We start from the raw sequence: 22308 nt of genomic DNA, 5'->3' as shown, positions 1-22308 counted from the left end.
GCAAACTTGCACTTCTCCTCCTCCTCGACCTATCGGCGGCCTTCGACCTGGTCAACCATGACATCCTTTGTAAACACCTAACATCAGCAGCCAAATTCTCTGACAAAGCCAATGCCTGGATCCAGTCCTTCTTGAATAACAGATCCATGAGGGTCTTTTCCGCAACAGCTTCTGCCAAACCAGCCCCAGTCACATGCGGGGTCCCGCAGGGCTCCTACGCCTCCCCCACACTATATAATGTATTCACTAAACCCCTTTTTGACATACTGGACAAATTGGGTGTCATCTACACGAACTACGCAGACGACACTCAAATACTTATCCCACTAACAGGCGACTACTCTACTGACAAGGCAGTTCTCAACAACATCTACTCCATTATCCAAGAATGGATGGCCAAGCACGGCCTCCGCCTCAACGACGAGAAGACTGAGCTCCTACTCCTAGGCACCCAACCTAGACTCAATAGATTGGACAATCTGTATCAGACATTCTCTATTGATGGGAACATCATCTCTGTATCCAACAATGTCAAAACCCTTGGGATTTACCTTGACTCGTCCCTCACATTGACAAGACAGATCAACGCCATCTCCTTGGCCACCGCCTACACCTGCAAGCTTATCAATGCCAGCAGACCATACCTCTCACCCTCCAATTGTATTACATTAGCCAGAGCGCTAGTCCTCTCCAAAGTCGACCACTGTAATGCTCTTTATCTGGGCACCAGCCCAAAAAAACATCAACAAGCTGCAAGTTATTCAAAATAATGCCCTACGAGCAGCTCTGAACATTGCCAAACACCAACATATATCTGACACCAGAAGATCCTGCAATTGGCTATCTATACCTCAGAGAATTGAATACAAAACCCTCTCGCTTACACACAAGTGCACAACTAACCAAGCACCCAGATACCTTTCAGACAACTTCACATTCCACATCCCACCTCGCCCAACCAGATCAGCTCAAACACACTGTCTAACCACCCCCAGATACAAACTTATAAAAGCAGGCGGCGCAAGCTTCCCCGTACTTGCCTCCAAACTTTGTAACTCATTGCCACTGCATCTCAGATCTGAAGCCTCTTTTCATAGATTCAGACACAGCGCTAAATCTTGGTTACTATCCAACGAAGCCTGAACTACCGTCACTATTCTACTAACCATTCATACTATCTACAACCTAGTACAACGTGTATTATGACATGTTCCTGACCTTTAACCAAGTATTTTGACATAACCTACGCTTGCTATACCTCGCATTAATCTGTACTTACCTGTTTAATGTACCGAATCTGCATTGTATTACATTATTCTGTAATCTGTATTGTATTGTATTACTCTGTAATGTTGCTCTTAATTTGAGCGCCTGGATGTGCCAGGGCCAGGTGGCGCTATACAAATAATAAACTAAACTAAACCCACTGAAATATCCTAACTACATGTGGAATTGCTCCTAAGAAAATCAATATATCATGGTTACAAAGGAATTACCATCAAGCTAGTCTGGAAAAAGAGTTGAGGGCTTTCTCCACTATACCCACTAACAAACTACATTTTTGGCCTCATATCAATTTCTTTATCCCCAATGGGAAAGTTTGTTAATTTGTGCTGTAGGGCCCTCTTAATCTTCGTGCTGTACTAATGCGGGAACTGTAGAAATCACCATTTGAAAATTTCTGAAGGGATCCAGCTTTACCGAGTAGAAAGATTCCTTCACACCCAAGGCTTGCGAGATGGCCCATTACGAGGGGTGTGGTAGTTGCAGAAGTTGTACATACATAATGAAACATAGATGTTTTATAAACAGAGGAGTTTGCTTAGCTCGGTTCATCTGTACATTAATGCCGTAGCAGGTTCAATATCCTGAACCATGCTCATTAGCTTGAGCCACTGGAATGCTAATGGCAGTACAAGAGATCTTGGTCGTGGTCTCCTTTAGGTCAAAAGATAAATCAGCAAAAGGAGGACAACCTCAGATGCCCCTTTCAGGGTTTGTTCTGGCTGAGGACAAAGCTTGGTCAGAATAGGATTTAAGAGGTCTGATCTTGGCCCCAATACAGATCGCCCCTTCTTTCCAACATAACTTCCCAGACCGGGCCCTACTTATTGCTATAGTGGACTGGATTGGATACCCCATAGCCCAGCCTGCACAGCTTTACAGATAAGGTGTGTACTGGTACTCTTACTCCCTAAAAATAGGTAAAAACTCCCAGAAAATAAAATTGGAGGAAAAATACTCCCAACAAAAAATGGGAAACCAACCCATAAGAGCTTGTGCCCTTAAATTCACCCACAAAGCTCCATGGAGATGTTTGGACCAGTAGTGCACATAGTACCATAGGAAGAAACGTATTACTGCCTGATCGAAGAAGTAAACATGTATTATTTCATGAGCATGATTAACTAGATGCAAAAATATATTACAAATACACTTCTGTTTAACAGTTAAATAATTTCTACTCACTTGAGTAATACTCCGATTGGAAATGGGACTTACTTTTTTTACTCCCTAAAAATCATTTTACTCCTCCCTAAAAATCATTTTACTCCTCCCTAAAAATCATTTTACTCCTACTTTAAAAAAAAAAAAAGGAGCAAAATACTCCCATTTCAAAATCTTATCTGGAGCACTGCCTGAAGGCAAACAGGATAAGATGACCTCCTCATGCATGGCACAGGACAATGTGAAACCTCTGCAGAGATGGGCAATAAATAGTTCCAGCTGCACACATGGGCAAGTGTCCAAAGTCGGGAGAGCCCGGACAATCGACCCAAAAGCATGTAAAATGTTCCCCTTTAATGCCAGGCAATACAAGCCTCAGTAAGACAATGTGTTCACAATGCATCTTCCTTTATTTGAGAGGGAACAACTGGTGCTTTATAATATGTCCAAAGAAACAGAGCACTTGCAAATCAGAACCTTCCTGAATAAGCCTTAATGGGGCCTCCCGTGTTTCTGCAGCAAGTCCTGGAAAGCCCACCTTACAAGAATCCAGAGAGAAAACACCTACCAGGGCTTCTGCATCGTTTCTATCTTCAGGCTTCAACACTTTATTCCAGAAGTCCTCTTCAGAGTTCTCCAGATCTTCACCTTTACTGTCTCCTGGAGTTGCGGTGGGCAATTCTTCGGACCCTTCCAATGTAAGAAAGAAAACAATTGAGAAAAAAAATCCACAGAACAGTTTAACAAAATAATCATACATTTTAAAACCATGCATATAAAATACAAGAACTAGGAAGGTATTTGATAGCCATTGGCTTATGTTAGAAGCCCAATGCATCAAATGGCAAATTGATAAGTTAACTACCTAATGCGATTTCTAAATTGACATGAAAGTAAACTAGAATTGGTTCTTCATAAATAGTGGAAACTCGCATAGCTCAGTTTAACAGGCCCAGCAAGACGGGCTCTGCAACCTCCAACTGCTGATTTTAGATAAAGGGCTTCCTCGATTTTGCAAAATCCATTATGTTCAATATCATTTTGCAACCCATCTGGGATTTTGCAAAATCCATTATTTTCAATATCATTTTGCAACCCATCTGGAACACGGCAAAGAGCTTTTGGCATCCCAAAATGAACCTCATTAAACATCCTGAATATAGTGTCATTAATTATCCTGAATATGACAATGCATTACTTACCGTAAAAGCATTTCTGATGGTTGTATCTGCTTAGATTCACATGCTGTGCATAGGTCCGACATCCAGTGGTCACTGCGGAGTATTGCATTTTGTTTTTCGTAGTCGAAAAGGGACGTCGACAAGGCGTGTCTGAAACACTATCCCTATAGTGATGTGCGTTGTACCCACAATCCCTCACGCGTCGAGGTCCCTCTGTTTGTATTTTTCTGCCCTGAGGGAGCCTTCTAGACGTGAGTGAGTACAGAAAAGAGAGATATAAAAGGAAGTCTATGTTCCTTCCATCCGAGCGGGGAGGAAGGGTGGGCGCATGTGAGTCTAAGCAGATACAACCATCAGAATGCTTTTACGGTAAGTAATGCATTGTCTTCTGATGTTTGTTAATCTGCTTAGAATCACATGCTGTGCATAGACTAGCGAGCAGTACCCGGAGTTGGCGGTGGGTTATGAGAAGGAACAGCAGAGAAAAGATGTCTTAATACTGCCTGTCCCACCTGGGAGTCAGATCTAGAGTGTGCATCTAGACAGTAGTGTTTTGTAAAGGTGTGCACAGAACTCCAGGTAGCCGCTTTGCAGATGGACTCAAGGGGAACATTTGCAATGAATGCTATGGACGCCCCCGTGCCTCGAGTAGAATGTGCTCTTGGCCTAAGTGGCAGTTCTCTCTTAGCAAGAGTATAGCAGAGAGTGATGCATTGAACAATCCATCTAGAAATAGTGGACTTTGAAACTGCATCCCCTTCTCTTCCTGCTGCCACCGAGACGAAGAACTGATTAGTCTTCCTCAGTGGTCTGGTTCTTTCCATGTAGAACATGACCGCTCTGCGGACATCTAGTGTGTGCAGAGTCCTTTCTCCCAAGTTGGAAGGATTTTGAAAGAACGCTGGTAGTTCTATAGACTGGTTTACGTGGAATTTTGAGATGAATTTCGGAGCAAACCTTGGGTGAGTGCGTAGAACCACCTTATCTCTGTGAGCTGTAACGAAGGGGTCTAGAACAGAAAGAACCTGAAGAACTAGTTACTCTTACCTTGTAACGTTCTTTCGATGGGATGTTCCTCCGACGTATTCCTTATCTTAAATAGAAATCCTTCAGCTTTGCTGGCCTCGGAAAATTTTTTTCGCCAGAGGGCGCTGCGCGTCGATGATCGCCAAGTCGATGACCCTCGACGGCCTCCGTGCCGACGTCGACGTCATCCTGCCTATAAAGGCCGCGCGCAGCGTCCGTTGCTCAGTTCCGTTTTGTAGTCCCCAGTAATGTTTTTGGATTAGACTAATCACCTTGAAGGAGCATAGGCTGTAAACCCACAGGAAGTCATACTGCGGGGATGGATGGGAGGGTCGATAAGGAATACGTCGGAGGAACATCCCATCGAAAGAACGTTACAAGGTAAGAGTAACTAGTTCTTCGAAGGGATTGTGTCCTCCGACGTATTCCTTATCTTAGATAGACTCCCATAGCAGTGGTATTGTGACTGGAGGCGGGAGTAATAAAAGTTATGTTACCCTTCCAGAATGGACAGAGTGTAACACAGCCTTGCCGAATCTAGTTTCTTGACTAGAGGAGGAATCCAGGCTATAGAATTTGGTAAATGTATGTGCGGACGACCATGTGGCAGCCGCACATATATCTCGAATTGGCACCCCTCTTTGAAGGGCTGAGGATGTTGCGATACCCCTGGTAGAATGAGCCCTTAGATTTTGAGGAGGCTCCTTTCCTGCCAATTTGTAGCACTCCAGAATGGCTAAAATAATCCATCTGGAGATGGTTTGTTTTGTTATTGGAAGGCCCAACTTATGTCCTGCATAACCTACAAAGAGTTGGTCTGCTTGTCTGATCTTAGCCAATCTGCTGATATAAAAGCTCAAGGCTCGCTTAGGGTCCAGCCTGTGCAGTCTCTCTTCCTCCTTCCCCGGATGAGGAGGAGGGTAGAAAGAAGGTAATATAATCTTCTGAGTGATGTGAAACTCCGAGACTACCTTCGGGAGGAAGTTAGGCTTCACCTGAAGAACAACTTTGTCCTTGTAAAAGATTGTATGTGGAGGTTTACACGATAAGGCTTGCAACTCGCTAACCCTTCTAGCAGATGTCAATGCTATTAGCAAAACAGTTTTGAGGGTGAGAAGCTTCAATGAACAAGAGTGTAGTGGTTCAAAAGGGGCACCCTTTAGGAAGTTTAAAATTAGGTTTAAATCCCATAAGGGAACTTGAAAAGGTTTCGGGGGATAAACATTAGTTAATCCTTTTAGGTATTGTATTACCAATGGAATTTTGAAGTATGAAGGCTCCTCTGCAGTGCGCTTAAAGATTGATAGCGCTGCGAGATAGCCCTTAATTGTGCCAACCTGTAGGCCTGAATTAGCCAGGTAAAGTAAGAATGACAACACCATAGGTGTACCACAAGAAAAGGGTTCAATATTCTTTTCTCTGCACCAGCTGCAAAATTTGTTCCAACGGCAGCGGTATAGAGTTTTAGTTGCCGGCCTTCTGGCCGAAAGCAACACCTCCATAACATCATCTGGAAGGTCCCAATCCTTGTACCTCAACCTTTCAGACACCAAGCGTGAAGGTTGAGGGTCTTGATGGCTGGATGGAGAACCTGACCTTCCTTCTGCGAGAGAAGATCCTCTCTGTATGGCAGTCGAATTGGAGGGCAGATGGACATGTCTAGAAGGTCCGGGTACCACGTTCTCCTGGCCCAATCCGGGGCAATTAGGATCATGGTCTTCCGAAACCTTCTCAACCTCCTGATCATTTGAGGAATGACAGGGACCGGAGGGAACGCGTACAGAAGTGGGAACTCCCAGTCCACTACGAACGCATCTCCTAGAGCTCCTCTCGGGGGAAATTCCCTTGAGCAAAATCTGTCGCACTTCCTGTTGATACTGGTGGCGAACAGATCCACTTGAGGGGTTCCCCAAAGGGCGAAGATCTCTTGAAGGACTTCCTGAGCTATCTCCCACTCGTGAGAGACTGTGCTCTGCCTGCTCAGAGCGTCCGCTGTCAAGTTCTTCTCTCCGGCTAGGTGAATTGCCGATAGAGAGATTCTTTCCTGAATTGCCCAAAACCAGAGCTGCATCGCCTCTCTGCACAGTGGTAGTGAGCCTACGCCTCCTCTTTTGTTGAGGTAGTGCATGGCCACTGTATTGTCCGTCATTATTAGGACGTTTCTTCCCCGTACAGACGGCAGAAAAGCCTTCAGCGCTAGTCTGATGGCTCTCAGCTCCAACAGGTTGATATGTAGTCTGGACTCCGATGGAGACCAACGACCGCTGATGGTCAAGTCGTTGGCGTGAGCTCCCCACCCCGTGAGTGAGGCATCCGTGACTACTGTTATCTCCGGCCATGGTTGCCAAAACATTTCTCCTTTCAGGATGTTCTCCCGACAGGCCCACCACTGAAGGTCTTGGGCTACTTTGACCGGGATCCGAAGGAGATCTGTCATCCTTCCTGAGAACTGTGACCACTGAGTTCTCAGTGCCCACTGGAGGGATCTCATTCTCAGGCGAGCCTCCGGCACGAGGAATATGCAGGATGCCATGAGGCCTAGCAACCTCAGAAAGTCGTAGGCTGGGAGATATTGGGCATTCTGAAATCTGATGACCATCTGCAGAATATCTCGAGCCCTCACCTCTGGTGGCAAGGCTCTTCCCAGGGAAGTGTCCAGGACTGCTCCAATGAATTGGAGTCTCTGTGATGGTATCATCTGTGACTTCTTTAAATTGAGGGAGAAGCCCAGCTTGTGAAGGAAGTGGCAAACATAATCTAGTTGTCTCTGAGCCTGTTCCGAAGATACAGCTCTGATCAACCAATCGTCTAGGTAAGGGTAGACATGAATCCCTTCCCTCCTTAGACTTGCAGCCACAACCGACATTAGCTTGGTAAAGACCCTCGGGGCGGAGGTTAGCCCAAATGGCAGAACTCGAAATTGATAATGAGAGCTGCCAATTGCGAACCTCAGGTATCTCCTGTGCCTGGGATGGATCGGCACATGGAAATAAGCGTCCTGGAGGTCTAGAGATACCAACCAGTCCTGAAGCTGGAGGGCCTGAAGGATCTGAGAGAGAGTCACCATCTTGAACTTGTCCTTTCGGAGGAATTTGTTCAATTCCCGTAAGTCTAAGATGGGTCTCAGTCCTCCGTCCTTCTTCGGTATTATGAAGTAGGGGGAGTACCAACCCTTGTTCCTTTCCGCTACAGGTACCAGTTCTATGGCACCTTTCTCTAGCAGGTCTAAAACCTCCTGCAAGAGGAGCGGATCTGGAAGCTTCAAAGGGTTGTTCCCCGGTGGATGACTCTGAGGGATATGTAGGAAGGGCAGGCAGTAACCTTGGGCCACTGTCTCCAGAGCCCAAGCATCTGACGTAATAGCCTGCCATTCCGTCAGATGGTGAGTTAACCTGCCCCCTACTGGTGTTCTGTGAGGGGAGACCTCAGAGTGGTTTTGAAGCGGCTGATGCAGTTGCCGAAGGTAAAGTGGCTCCTGCTCCTGCGGGTGCGGCTTTCTTTCCCCTACCCCGTCCACCACGGGTAAATCTTCCTTGGCCTCTTTGAGCCGGTCGTCCTCTGCCCTTTCCATATGAGGAATAGTAACGAAAGGACCGTCCTCTCCACGATGATCCCGAAGGACGAAAGGTATTCTGACGGATAGCAGCTCCCAATGACTTGGCTGCTGCCTTGGACGTTTGCAGTTTTTCCAAACTGTCATCCGCCTTCTTTCCAAAGAGGGTAGAACCGTCAAAGGGCATATTCAAAAGCCTGGTCTGCACGTCAGAGGCAAAACCAGACTTCCTCAACCACGCATGCCTGCGGATTGTGGTACTTGCCGCCATGGCCCTGCTGATACTGTCAGCAGAATCTAGGCCAGTTTGTAGGGTCTCGCACATCGCATCTTTACCATCCCTGATGATGTTTAAAAATGCGTCCCTTTCCTCTCCTTCTTGGAGGCAGTCAGCCGCTGATGAAGCGCACTCCCAAAGGGTGTGGCTGAACCTAGCGAGCGTACAGGTCGCGTTAATAGACTTTAACGCCATGCTACAGGCAGAAAAAACCTTCTTAGCCATGGCATCATACTTTTTGTCATCCCTATCCTGCGGAGCAGTGGGGTATGCAGATGTGCTGCCTGATGAGGTTGCAGCCTGTACAACTAAGCTCTCAGGAGTAGGGTGTTTTGACAAATATTCAGGGTCAGAACTAGCCACCCTGTATTTTGTTGACAGTTTTTTATTTACTGCCGGGATAATTTCCGGCGTTTCCCAGTTTGTCAAAATCCTTCTCTGTAGAGCAGAGTGAAATGGAACCACAGGATCCTCCTGTGGGCCCTTGTCCAGTATGTCAGTGAGATCATCCTGCTGAAAGGCAGGAGAAGGTGCAGACCAACCCATAAATTCTATGATTCTAGACATCAGAGCTCTATATGGAGTCTCCGCATGTTCTCCTGGGTCTGGTTTGATAAATTCTGCTTCAGGAGAAGTGTCCAAGCCACTAGCTTCCTGAAGTGCATCCTGAAGATTTTTTAATCTTCTATCCTCAGAGGCGAAAGTCTCTGGCTCTGGTGATGTGGTCCTCTGTAAATCAATATCTTGGTCTGAATCCTCCCTTTCCTCAAAAATCGAGGTTAAAGGGGGATACTTTGGTTTTTGGAATGGTATAAACCCCATTTCCAATGCAGAAGGAGCCATCATCACAGGCCTTGAAAACGTCGATGTCGTCGACACCGACGTGAAAGTACTCGAAGGCGCCGTGAAAAGCGTCGAGAAATGTGTACTAGGCCTCGAGGAACTCGAAAGGATCGGAGTCCTGCTCGAGAACGACGTCGACGTTCTCGGCGTCGAGTCGGAGGTCTTTTGTCTAACCGTTGGCTGTGGAGTAGCCGTGGTTCTTTCCTTCACCGGCGTCGATATCGGCGTCGACGTCGGCGTCGACTCGATCGACTGATGCGCCGATGAATCCTTCGACAACGGCGTCGATGGCGCCGACCTCTGTTTCGAAGGAGTTTTCGACGATGGCGTCGATGATGCTTTATCTCCCGATGGCTCGAGGCGCTTTCGGGTTGACTTTTCCGCCGGGTACTGCGACTCGCGGCGTTTAGATTTTTTGGGTTTTTTACCCGGGGTATCACCCTCAGCTGTCTTCGAGGGGGACGAGGCCGCGTTCTCGAAGACGCTTAGCATCTTTTTCCTGAATTCCTCCCACTCAGCTTGCGAGCTGCGTTTTGTGGGGAAATGAACTCTCTCAGGAGAACTCGACGAAGATGACGAAGGGGATCTCCTACGTCTCTTCTTCGAGTGTCTCGATGTCGACGAGTGGTGGGAGCCACTTCGTGATCTAGATCGAGAGTGTTTTTTATGGTGAGGAGACGAACGTCTCGACTCTACCGAAGAAGCTTTCGAGGAAGTTAAAGTTGACCTACCTCTCTCGAGCTTCCCCCTACGCTCCTTCAAGGCTTTCGCCGTCATGGAAAGGCATTCCTCACACTCCGAACTCTGGTGCGTGATTCCCAGACACCACAAACAGACCCTGTGAGGGTCCGTCAACGACATTTTCTTCCCGCAGTCTCGGCACTTTTTGAAACCGGACCGAGGGGTCGTCGGGTCGGAGGAGGATGCCATCGATATCGAGGTTAAATATTATATACGTTATCTTGACGAGAACTGAGCAACGGTGTTCCGAGGCACCACGAAGCGCGGAAAAACGGAACTGAGCAACGGACGCTGCGCGCGGCCTTTATAGGCAGGATGACGTCGACGTCGGCACGGAGGCCGTCGAGGGTCATCGACTTGGCGATCATCGACGCGCAGCGCCCTCTGGCGAAAAAAATTTTCCGAGGCCAGCAAAGCTGAAGGATTTCTATTTAAGATAAGGAATACGTCGGAGGACACAATCCCTTCGAAGTTCACTTACTCTCCTGATGGAGGTGATAGCTATTAAAAAAGCAGTCTTAATAGTGAGGTGTTTAAGAGATGCTTTGTGCATGGGTTCGAATGGAGAGCCCATGAGTCTGGTAAGTACCACATTAAGGTCCCATCCGGGAGCTGGGTCAGCTATCGGGGGGTGTATTCTCTTTACTCCCTCCATGAAGGCCTTTATAACAGGGATCTTCCACCACGACACCTTGAGTTGGGAAGTGGTGTATGCAGAAAGTGCCGCTAGGTGGACTTTAATGGAATTGAACACTAGACCTGAATCCAATAGGTGGGTCAGGTATAGAATAATATGTGTGGGAGAGCAGTCAATTGGGTTGATGCTCTTACCCCTGCACCAGATGACAAACCTCTTCCATTTGCTAGAATAGCAGTGGAGAGTGTTAGGTTTTCTGGCTTCCCTGAGGATGTCCATGCATCTTTGCGGGAGCTGTAGATGTCCGAATTCTATGATCTCAGGAGCCAAGCTGCTAAGTTCATGTTCTGGGGGCATGGATGTAGGGTCCTGCCCTCGTCTTGTGACAGAATGTTTTATGGGCATGGGAGTTTCACTGGGGGGGATAGAGACATCTCCATCAAGTGAGCGAACCATGGCTGTCGGGCCCACATTGGGGCCACCAGTATCATGGTTACTTGTTCCTGGTGCATCTTGTGCACCACCTTGTTGAGAAGGGGAGTCGGGGGAAAAGCGTAAACAAATTTCCCTGACCATTGTATCGACAGACCGTTCCCCTTGGATTGGTTCTGGGGGTACCTGGAGGCGTAACTTAGGCATTGTGAGTTCTCCAGGGTTGCGAACAGGTCTATTTCTGGGAATCCCCATTGTGTGAAGACCTCGAAGACGATGTTTTCGTGCAGTCGCCATTCGTACTCTTCGGGCAGGGGGAAATCTCTGCTGAGTTTGTCTGCCAGCAGATTGAGTTCCCCTGGTACATGTTGTGACAGTAGGAACATGTTTTGTTTGAGAGCCCACTTCCATATATTTTGGGCTAGTTTGGACAGTCCTGGAGAGTGGGTTCCCCCGCTTGTTGATGTAATACATGGCTGTGGTGCTGTCTGTAAGGACCATCACTGTCCTGCCTTGTAGGTGTTCCTGGAAGGCTTTTAGCGCCTTGAACACTGCTAGTAACTCTAGAAGATTGATGTGTTTGGATGCTACGTTCGGAGTCCACACTCCGTGAGCAGTCTGATGGGATAGGTGAGCCCCCCATCCTGTGAGGGATGCGTCTGTGGTTAGAGTGGCTTCCGCCGCGGGTAAGGCAAAGGGTTTTCCTTTTTCCAGGTTTTCCTTTGTCCACCACCGTAGCGAGAGAACTAAGGCCTGCGAGACCACCACTAGATCGTCCCACAGTCGGCTGGCCTGACACCACTGGCTGTTGAGCCACTCTTGCATTGGGCGCATGCGCAGGCGCGCGTGAGGTACCAAATAAATACACAACGCCATCATGCCTAGCAAGCGCATTGCTTTGCGTACCGTCACCTCTCGACCGGTCACATATTGAGGGATCTGAAACAGCATGTTTTGAACCCTCTCTTTGGAGGGGAAGACGAGGCCGTCCTTTGTTTGAATTAGAGCCCCTAGGAATTGTTTGATTTGGCTGGGGTCTAGGCTGGACTTCTTTTCGTTGACGGAGAAGCCCAACTGGAACAAAAGGTCTACAGTCTTTTGGGTATTGGAGAAGCATGTTTCGTAAGAATCCCCTGTTATGAGCCAGTCGTTGAGGTAAGGGTAAACTGGGATGGACAACCTGCGCAGGTGGGCCGCTGCCACTGCCAGCCCCTTCGTGAATACCCTCGGTGCTGATGCTATGCCGAAGGGTAGCACTCTGAACTGGTAGTGTTTGCCCTCTATCATGAGCCAGAGGTATTTTCTGTGCGCTGGCAACATTAAAATATGAAAGTATGCATCTTTCATGTCCAATGTTGTCATGTAATCTCCCTGTGATAGAAGTGGGATCACTTCCTGTAAGGTCACCATACGAAACTTTTGGGGTTTGATAAACTTGTTCGCTGGGCGCAGATCTAATACAGGGCGCATGGTTAGATCCTTTTTGGGTACAAGGAAGTACACTGAATAAATACCTTCCGTTACCTGAGATAGAGGCACGACCTCTATGGCTCCTTTTTCCAGCAGTAGTTGTACTTCTTGGAGAAGGATGGCAAGATGTTCCAGTGACATGCGTCGTCCCCTCGGGGGTTTGTATGTTGGGGAACTGTTGAATTCGATGCAGTATCCGTGGGCTACGGTGGAAAGTACCCAGGGGTCTGACGTTATACCCTCCCATGCTGGAAGAAAGGATGTTATCCGGCCCCCGACCGGTGTTGCATGGGAGGGGACGCGAATCTTCGCGTCACTTGGTGTTGTTGGGGGCTTGGGAGCCTCTGGGGATGGACCCCCGGCATCTTCCTTTGCCCCGGCCTCTTTGGCTGTACTGCCCACTATTGGTCTGGAAATTGGTGGCAGTGGTACTGTTGCTGCTGGTTTTGTTGTTGGCGTTGGCCACGAAAAAAGCGTTTGTTGCCATAGCCGCGCCTGGTAGAGGGCTTAGAGATTTGGTCAAGAGTTTTGATAGTATCGAACTCTTTTTTAGCCATCTCCAGAGCCTCATCCACCGCTTTCCCGAAGAGGTTAGAGTCTTCAACAGGTTTATTTATTAAAGACGCCTGTGTCTCCGGTTTGAACCCGGAGTTGCGCAGCCATACGTGGCGTTTTAGGAGTATTCCCTGAACCAGGGAACGTCCCGCTGTTTCTGCAGCATCCAGAGAGTTCTTTACAATACTCTGGTTGACCTGGGTTCCTTCGCCAATAGTTGTAAGCAGGCGTGTACGTAGTGGTTCCGGCGCTTCTTCGGCGTCTTTGCGCAGTTTGGCCCACTGCGCGTCCGCATAGCTAGCGAGCAAAGAATTGTTGTTCGCAATTCTTGCCGAAAAGGCAGCCGAGGATGTAACTCTTTTTGCAAGGGCATATAACCGCTTGCCCTCCTTGTCAGGTGGTGCCTCACTGGTGGAAAGTGGTACCCCTGCCCTCTTTCTTGTATTGGTTACTACCAGGGAATCCGGAATGGAATGTCCCCTGATGTACAGCGGGTCTGAGGGTGAAGGAGTGAAAAGTTTTTCAATTCTAGGATTGACCCCTCTGATTAGTGCGGGTGTGGACAGCGAAGGGATGATTCTTCTCTTCACCGAAGCGAGGAGGGGAATGGTCTGACTGACCGGGGGTTTCTCCTTAATTACTCTTTCCACAAAGTCTAATTCAGGAGAGAGCTCCCCAGTGTCCAGTTCGAAATGTGCTGCTGCTCTGCGCAACAGGGCATTGAATGTGGGCTGATCGTCAATGGGAGACGTGTTTCTAATAGGTGAATTGTCAGGAGGATTTAGGTTCAGGACATCAGTGTCGGAATATATTGATGGGGATTGCCAGGGGTGAGAAGGTCCTTCCTCTGGATTTTCTCCGAAGCCTTCTCCTACCAAGTCTGGGCTGTCTTCCAGACCTTCCTCCTGGTTCCGTCCCTCTTCCTCGTCCATAAAATCATCCTCTTCCTCAAAGTAATGTTCCTCCCCAGTGAGGTCATACACACTATGGAAGTCTGAGGCTGTGTCCTGGTGGGGATTGACTAATCTCGGAATCTTGGCCCTGGGGTCCTCCTGAGGCCCTGATCTTATTCTCTTGGGAGTGGGAGGGTTCTGGGTATTCATAAACCTCTCCATTCTTTCCATGCAGAGATGGAGCCTCTCCATGGTTTCATGGGGTACCCCTGAGCGGTCTAGCGGGGGAAAAATAGTGTCTTGTAGCTGAAAACGGCTCGACCTCTTCCACAACGTCGAGGAAAGTGTCCCGTCGCCCTCCGAAAAGCCTTCAGGTGTGTTGGGGGTCCCCTCGACTGAAGGGGGTAGTCCCTGCCTTTCTTCAGCCTTTTTCGGCGTGTCTTTTGACCTCTGCGTAGCGCTCGACGTGTCTTTCGGCGTACGCTTGTGGGCGTCGGCTACCACGATCCTCGCCAAGCTCTCAGCGACTCGTTTGTCAGCGGAGGGCTGTGGTTTCGACGTTATGGGTGTCGATCGCTCTACGGCGGCATGCGCTTTCTGCTGATGCGCGCCTGCCGATGATTTGGGGGCGGCGCCCTTATTTGCCGAAAGCCCAGTCGCTGGTCGCGGCTACGGTTGCGAGAGGGGCTTCGAACCCGAACGGTCCGAGGAGGCCGCCGGTGGAACCTGCGTCTCCTTGGGCGCTGATGCTCTCTTCGCCTTCGACGAAGAAGAGCCATGGGTTGTGTGCTTATGTGTGGTCTTGTGTGCGTCAATGTCGCCGGGGTGTTCATCCCCATAAGCAGGGCGTGAGCCGAGCCCGTCGGGGCCGGGGACAGACGACGAAGCGCGTGTGCGCTCTTTAGGGGGGTTTTCGACTTCCGTAGCGGAGGTCGTGGTATCACGTTCCTCGTCACTGTCGGTGGTAGCAACAGTGGGTGAAGCGTCGGCCTTCGACATAGCGTAGGCCGCCCACCTCTTGACCCTACGGTCTTTTAGAGTCTTAGGCTTAAGAAGCCGACAAGCCGTGCAACCTTCCTCTTTGTGATCGAGGGGCAAGCAGCGGTTACACCGTGAATGCTTGTCCTTCCAAGTAAACTTGCCCTTGCAAAGCGGGCAAAACCTAACGGGTGTCCTCTCCATAGCCGAGGCAATAAATCGTGATAACCACCCCAAGGGAAAGGAAGGGGAAAAGGAAAGGCATTCTCAGAAAAGAACCAGAGATGTCCCACGACCCCCCCTCTCCCTACTGTATATGGCCTGCGAGGCCAGGCCACGTGTTCGGCAACGCCGAAGGATCTCCTCCGCTCGTCCCCTCTGTCGAAGATCTTGCTCGGCGGAGACAGCTTCACAACAGCGTCGAGGGGGGGGGGTCGATATGTTCTATATTAATATAGGAAAACGACCAAAGGTCGAGGAGATGAAATCTGCAATGTCTCTCGAGGAGCTCCGCGTAAAGTCGACCAGTAGCTGGGCGGAAAAAAACAATCTGAGGGACCTCGACGCGTGAGGGATTGTGGGTACAACGCACGTCACTATAGGGATAGTGTTTCAGACACGCCTTGTCGACGTCCCTTTTCGACTATGAAAAACAAAATGCAATACTCCGCAGTGACCACTGGATGTCGGACCTATGCACAGCATGTGATTCTAAGCAGATTAACAAACATCAGAAAGTGTATTACACTTGCTGCCAAATATTATTCTCTAACCCCAAAATACAGCTTTCATCCCGAAAATGATCTTCATTTGACCAGCAATGAAGAGCAGAGGATTGGGCGAGATCAGAGGGTGTAGAAAGTGAGAGTAGTGTAGGAGGGGTAAAAGGAGAATAAGGAGCTATAAGATCAGGGTAAATAGTGAAAGAGAGAGAGAACAGGATAATGGCTAAGGGAATACAAACCTCATACAAAAAACGTCTAAGACTACCATTTTGGGGAATACTAGCAAAGAATACCTTTTTGAAAGCCTAGTAGAAAGTCAGATAAGGCCTTTAGGACCATCCACAATCGAGAGATTGCTGAAGATAGTAGGGGTTACAGATCGCTATTTTTCACACGGACCAGCAGCAACAGGGAAGCCTGGGGTAGGGAGGAGAGTGCCCACTGGGGGTTGAGGGACTACAGAAACACTACATTAGTTGGATTATTCGACAAGTGCAAACTTCTGACAATGAAAACCATAAAGAGTTGAGAACATAAAACCCTTAAAACATCTACTGGATTATATCAGCTTCTCAAGGCCATCTCTGAGATAGTCCAGTTCAACTCTTCTAGTTGCTTCCTCCTCCTCCACATTCATACCTCATTCGGTGTTATAGCAACACGGACTGGAAACACTTACGCCCTTCCACTTCGAACTACAACAAAATGCAATAATTTGGGAGAACTAACCCCTGGAACCTATCCTGTATTTGCCCCACAGTTCACGCAGCTCCAACCTTCCAACTACACCACTTATAACTCAAAATGCTCACAGAAAATGTGACAGCAGAAGCATACCGTAAAGAATGAAGCCTTTTCACATGCACCAATATCTATTATATATAAAACATTTTAATATCTTACTATCTGAATAATCCATTATATGTTTAGTTGTTCTTGATGGGCTATTCGCTCTATTGGGCTTTCAATCTAATGTATTTCTTTCGACCTGAAAGTGCTGTTTTTAATAACAATTTATTTTGATGTGGATAGGAGAAAAGGAGCTTTGACGGTCGCTCAATGGTTTCATTTTGCTGGAGATATAATTATTTTATCTCCACAAGAGGAACGCCATTGATTCTTGACAAACAACATTACAGAAGGAATGCGGTCTCACCAAGCAATGACTTGAAGCATGTGCCACGTGTGGTGAATGACACACTGGTGAATGTAACATTCCCCCAATGAAGTGCAGAATGTGCCTGCGATCTCAGTGGCCAATTTCATACATGTTCACTTGTTAATTTCAATGTGATAATTTTGACACTGGCACAGTTATTTGAGGCAATACCATGTACACAGTATGCCTTGTATCCAGTGGCTGACACTGCGCACCATTTTCACCTCCTCCTGGCTCCTCGCCGTTTTCAAGAGCAGACTCCTGCTCCGAGGTCTGAGGACTGGCATTGGATCCATCAGTACCCTTTTCACGCCACACTTCTGGGTCCAGGATTTTCAGCTCTTCAGAGATCTCTTCTACAATCCGCTTTGTATCCGCTTTTAACAGGGGAACAAGTGGAAGGGAAAAAAAACAGACACACAAGCTATTATCTTAGAAGAATCATCCAGTGGCTACCAATGTGGTCTAAAGCAAAACATGAAACTGAAAGCAGTCTAGTGGACACAAATAACTTGACCAGACACCACCATCCTGGAAACCAGAAATGTAGACCCATCAAAATCGCCAGAGCACTCAGACAATGCAAGAACCAATGTGCAACACCAGATCACGTATTTCTTTGGAAGAGGGAAACAGTAGGCTTTTTATTTTTTAAAGCCGACATGCACACGTTTTTTTTTTAAAAAACGCACACAAAGTACTACACCTTTTCATGTGGCCACCTATCCTCCCCCTTTCTCTTCCTTTCCTCTGCTCTCCCCTGACGAGTATTCTAGACAAGTCCGATCTATGAAAGTCTTGTCAAAAAAGGTTCTTCCCTGTTCTTCCAAAACCATCAAAGACCACATTGACACCCCTTCTCCTGCCCTGGCTGACTTCTGCAACCACTCCTTCGTCACTGGAGCCCTCCCTTCCCCCTTGAAGCGCTCTTGTGCACCCAATTCTCAAGAAACAGTCAGCCGACCCCTCCTGCCTGGCTAACTATCGCCCGATCTCCATCACTTCTTTCCTGGGCAAAAAGCTGGCCATCTCTCAGCTTAATCTTCACACTGAATCTGTTGGTTGTCTCCATGACCATCAGTCTGGCTTCAGAGCAGCCAGAAACACGGAAACTGCTCCTCTAACCTGGATTCTAATCTCCCCTCTGTCCTCATCTTACTCCATCTCTCTTCTGCCTTTGACACGGTCAACCATGCTATCCTGCTCAATCGTCTACATGCTAACCTGGGTATCTTCGATCAGGCTCTGGCCTGGATGACCTTGTTCCTCTATAATCGACCCTACCCGGACCAACTTCGGTCCTTCCATTCCTCCATCTCACTCTCTACCTGTGGTGTTCCCCAGGGGTCTAACTGCTCTCCCTGGCTGTTCAACCAATACCTGGCCCCTCTTGCCCACTGCATTGCCGCTCTCTACTCCAACTTTCAGTTCTATGCGGATGACACTCAGCTCGTTTTCAGGCCACCTCTTCTCCTCTCACCTCATCAGAATGACTGTCTGCTATCTATTAGTGGTGTGCCGCAAACAAACTCTGCCTTAATGCCAGGAAGACAGATTCTCATCGGCACACCTGCACCATCCTTTCCAGTCACTCTTTGGCAGGCCTCCCTTGGCCCTCTTCCTACTGCCACCTGTGAGGCTAAGAACCTCAGGGTCATCTTCGACTCCACTCTCCTTTTCTCCTCACATTACTGACGTCTCTAAGAAGTCAAACTACCAAATGCACCTCCTCAGAGGTATTCTTCCTTTTCTCTCCTTCCTCAGAGGCTCACTGTCTCTAGAGCTATAGTTCTCTCTAGGCTGGACTACTGCAACCGCCTCTTTCAAAATCTGCCTGCTTCTACCGTCTGCAACTCATCAAGAACAAGACTGCAGGACTTGTCCTTGGCCTCAAGCTCAGAGATCGTGTATCTCTAGCACTGAAATCTCTGCATTGGCTCCCAGTGGCTGCAAGGATGAAGTTCAAGACCCTCTGCATTGTCCACAAGACCTTCTGGGACCTGGGTTCTCAATACCTCCAACTCTCTCTTCGCAAATAACTTCCTACTCAAGCTCTTCGCTCCTCCAACTCCCTCAGGGTCAGTCGCTTCTCCAAGTAACGAATTGGTGGTAGATCTCTTTTTTTGGGTGGGGCCTCCCTCTGGAACAGCCTACCTGCCTCTCTGAAACTTGAGGAGAACCATCTCCGGCTCCGGAAGCACCTCAAGATCTTCCCCTTTGCTTCTGACTTATCTCTTCCTCTCCCCTGCTGATTTCCTGTCTGATGCTGCACTGGTCACCTGGCTACCCTGCAAATTCGAGCCCAGGTCCCTGCCCGCCAAGTTGCACACCTGCACTGCCTTCCAGCAACCCTTGCACTTGGGTCTGTATCTGTAACCCTACAGTCCCCCTACCTGCACTTTTGGACACCTGTCTGCACTTACCCTTGCACCTGCTGGCCGCACTTCTCATTGTTTTGATCCCATGTACAGCACTGCCCCTCTCCCCTCTCCCCTTTCCCTTGGCACTTTGACACTCTCCTGCACTTGTGCGATCTCAATGTCACTTGGCCTAGTAAGATCATTGTCCGTCATCCCTCGGTTCCCCCTTCTTTGCCTCGTCGCGCCTTCTAACACTTGTGTATAGGTGCAGGACAAATGCCATATCATGTATCATGTTGGTTAAATTGAAAATTAAAAATTGAAGCATCTTTTCAGGATCTTCCTATGCACTCGAGAATGTGGTTGCCGAGCAAATATTTTAAATAACAGGCATGATCTCATCTGAAAATGGTCATATCTCAGGTGCCCAGGTTGATAAGCTACTGCAAAGCCCTCAACATGTGGGAAAAATACTGCAATATAGGTGGGCTTAAAATAAAAAAATAAAAAGAACAGAGATTCAACGATAAACCTCCCATTTGTGTCGAGAACATGCACTTCCATTATTGGCCGGATTAGGATTCTTAGCTGCAAGCTGCAGTACCCGGACTTCAACATAATTTAGTTGAGATCAAAAGACTACTTTCGAACGACTCCTTAAAGACCTGTCATCTATGGAGACTGTACACACTTGCAGCATAACCATTTCTAATATTTACATCTCTTTAGCTACATTTAGCTAAGGGCTCTGAACACGACATTGATTAGGAGGTCTACGGTATAGAAAACAAATAAACAATTAAGTGGGACAGCGCCAAAGTTACTCACAGACTTGTGCTTTAACATACTCCACGTATTGCTCAGGAGTGAGGGCAGGGTGGCAGTGGATAGACTGCGGTGTGGCGGTGGACGGGGGCCGTAGGAACGGATGATGACAGATCCGCGTAGTGTGAACCGTCAGGACGTATGTGCAGGACTGTGGCTCATCAATGCGCGCAATGTAATCTCCTGCGCCTTCCTCACACACATACTGCACAAGAGAAAAGAAGATTGGCGCAGTGCATGGGTGAAACAATCGTAGTGCACATAGGACTGGCGACAATGGTTTTAAGTAGACAGTTAGGTTATATGGCACTAAGAGCCAGAAACTTAATCTTGGGCGTTGGGGGGTGGGGAGGGCAGAGATGCCTCAGTGCTTCAAGGATTTATTTGAGTCAATGGGACATTGACCATGGTTTTTTGTATGGTCAATAAAAAAAATAATGCAGAGGGTAAGTGGCACTGAGGTGGGCAGTGGGACATAAGGAGCACAAGAGATGAAAATCTTTATAGGTTGACCGATTCATCAGACAAGACTGATGCAAGGACCAAGTTCTCTTAATGCTGTATATTAGCTGTGATGACTGCTGCGGTTAGTACTCATATCGCCATTTACGTGAATTTGTGACAGTACTTAATGCAGGTTACAAACGTGAACTATATGGTAGAGGTAAAGGAGCTGGGTAAACCAGAAAATCCAGAGGTGAGCCGGGTTTGGCACGTTGCCAAGAGCAAATGCACAACTCCAGTTTCCAGAGGTTTAACAAACAACAAAAGTCTAAACAATATAAAATTGCAGGAGTCAAGCAGAACATCAGCGGTACGACAAACCATTTTTTTTTGCTTTTCTGGACAAATCAATCAGAGCTCCCTTGCAGAAAGCAATCGCCGACCTGCCCACCTCTTTGAGGGGGCAGAGGGGAGATAGAAGCTTGGAGATGGGCTCCTTTCCTTGGTGCCAGTGGTTCAGTAGGGTAGCAGAGGACAAGACTGGTTTGTGCATTTAGCATCTTTCACCACCTTCCCCGTTAATGCTTTTTTATTATACATAGGATTAGAAGATGCCCCATCTGCAGAACACTACCAATGTCCAGTTTAAAAAAAATAAATTAAACTAAAAGGCAACTTGATCATGTATTTGGCGCCATAAAACAGAGCAAGGTTGTAGCTGCTCACACTTACCCTCACTTCTGATTCCCTGGTCCGGCCATTGAGGTCACACTTTGATCCATTCACGTACAGCTGACTGTGGTACCGCTTTAACCGGTGGTGCTTCGAGGCCTGCACACAAACATTTGAAAGGACAGTGTTCAGACATATGTAAGGAAAAACACAAAACATCTGCGTTATGATTTTCCAGGACTACCGGTTTATGCTCGTTTAAAGATGAACCGAGCAGCAGAAGTTTAGCAACAACGAATTGCCTCACAGCCTATCTGTGGAGCCAGGCTTCCTATACTCTATGCCAGGGCAAGAGAGGACTACTTCACGGATTTCCTGGAGCGGGGACTGTACGATTCTGAGTGCTTCAAGAAAGATGCCCTTTTCAATAGGTTAGATCCGGCAGCGAGAACAAGGCAAGCGATATGACCCGCACAGCATACAAATAAAAGGCTCCACAATAAAAATATTTTTAAAAAAATAAGGTATAATGGTACTATTCGCTAGGTTTCCTACAGATGCCAACTGGATAAATGAAATTATGCTTAAGGAGCTATAGGGCCTACTTCAGCAATGGAGGTTTCAACAAGGAGCCAAGTTATCAGAGTTAATTTAACTTTAAAGTGATATACAAAAGGACATTTTTAGAATCTATATATAGGAGATGTTCGACTGGCCCAAGTGAAAGCAGAGTGGGGTGGTTGAGGGCAAAACCATTAACCAGATAGAGGGGTGGAAAGACGGCATGTACCAAAGCAGCAAAACGAGACTGGAGGGAAAAAAGAATATTCAAAGTTAGTAGGGGAACAGTGAAATGTAACAGAGGTGGGTGTGGTGGAGGAGGGAGAGAAGGCGAGCAAGAAGCATGTCAGGATGATAGAGTAAAGAAAACAAAACCACCGATGATGCAAAAATCCAAAGAGATGGTCCAAAATGCAGAGAAAACTAGTAGTTCATATCTGCATTCGAAGCCATCTGACTGGTTCAGATGCACACCTCACGTACTAATAAAACAATAATCCATAGTAAATTCTTCAAAACAAATCACTC

The 22308-nt window shown here is 47.7% G+C and overlaps 1 protein-coding gene across 3 annotated transcripts in view; it reads right to left on the bottom strand.

The window, feature by feature from the left end:
• Positions 1 to 22308, bottom strand: part of OS9 (OS9 endoplasmic reticulum lectin) — a 596790-nt gene that overhangs the window by 340528 nt on the left and 233954 nt on the right. For 2 of the 3 annotated variants that reach the window (XM_069653613.1, XM_069653616.1), the window contains exons 5-8: positions 21280 to 21378; positions 20107 to 20308; positions 17134 to 17295; positions 3017 to 3138 (exon numbers count right to left, since the gene is read on the bottom strand). In XM_069653613.1, coding sequence (XP_069509714.1) covers positions 3017 to 3138; positions 17134 to 17295; positions 20107 to 20308; positions 21280 to 21378 — 585 coding nt within the window. The remainder of the gene's footprint in view (positions 1 to 3016; positions 3139 to 17133; positions 17296 to 20106; positions 20309 to 21279; positions 21379 to 22308) is intronic. The other variant, XM_069653615.1, reaches the window with a different exon arrangement.

Source organism: Ambystoma mexicanum, chromosome 3q, assembly GCF_040938575.1.
Source record: "Ambystoma mexicanum isolate Mex_15411 chromosome 3q, UKY_AmexF1_1, whole genome shotgun sequence".
Classification (NCBI taxonomy): domain Eukaryota; kingdom Metazoa; phylum Chordata; class Amphibia; order Caudata; family Ambystomatidae; genus Ambystoma; species Ambystoma mexicanum.
Note: the sequence above shows the minus strand (reverse complement) of the source record. Positions and strands in the feature narration are given on the sequence as shown.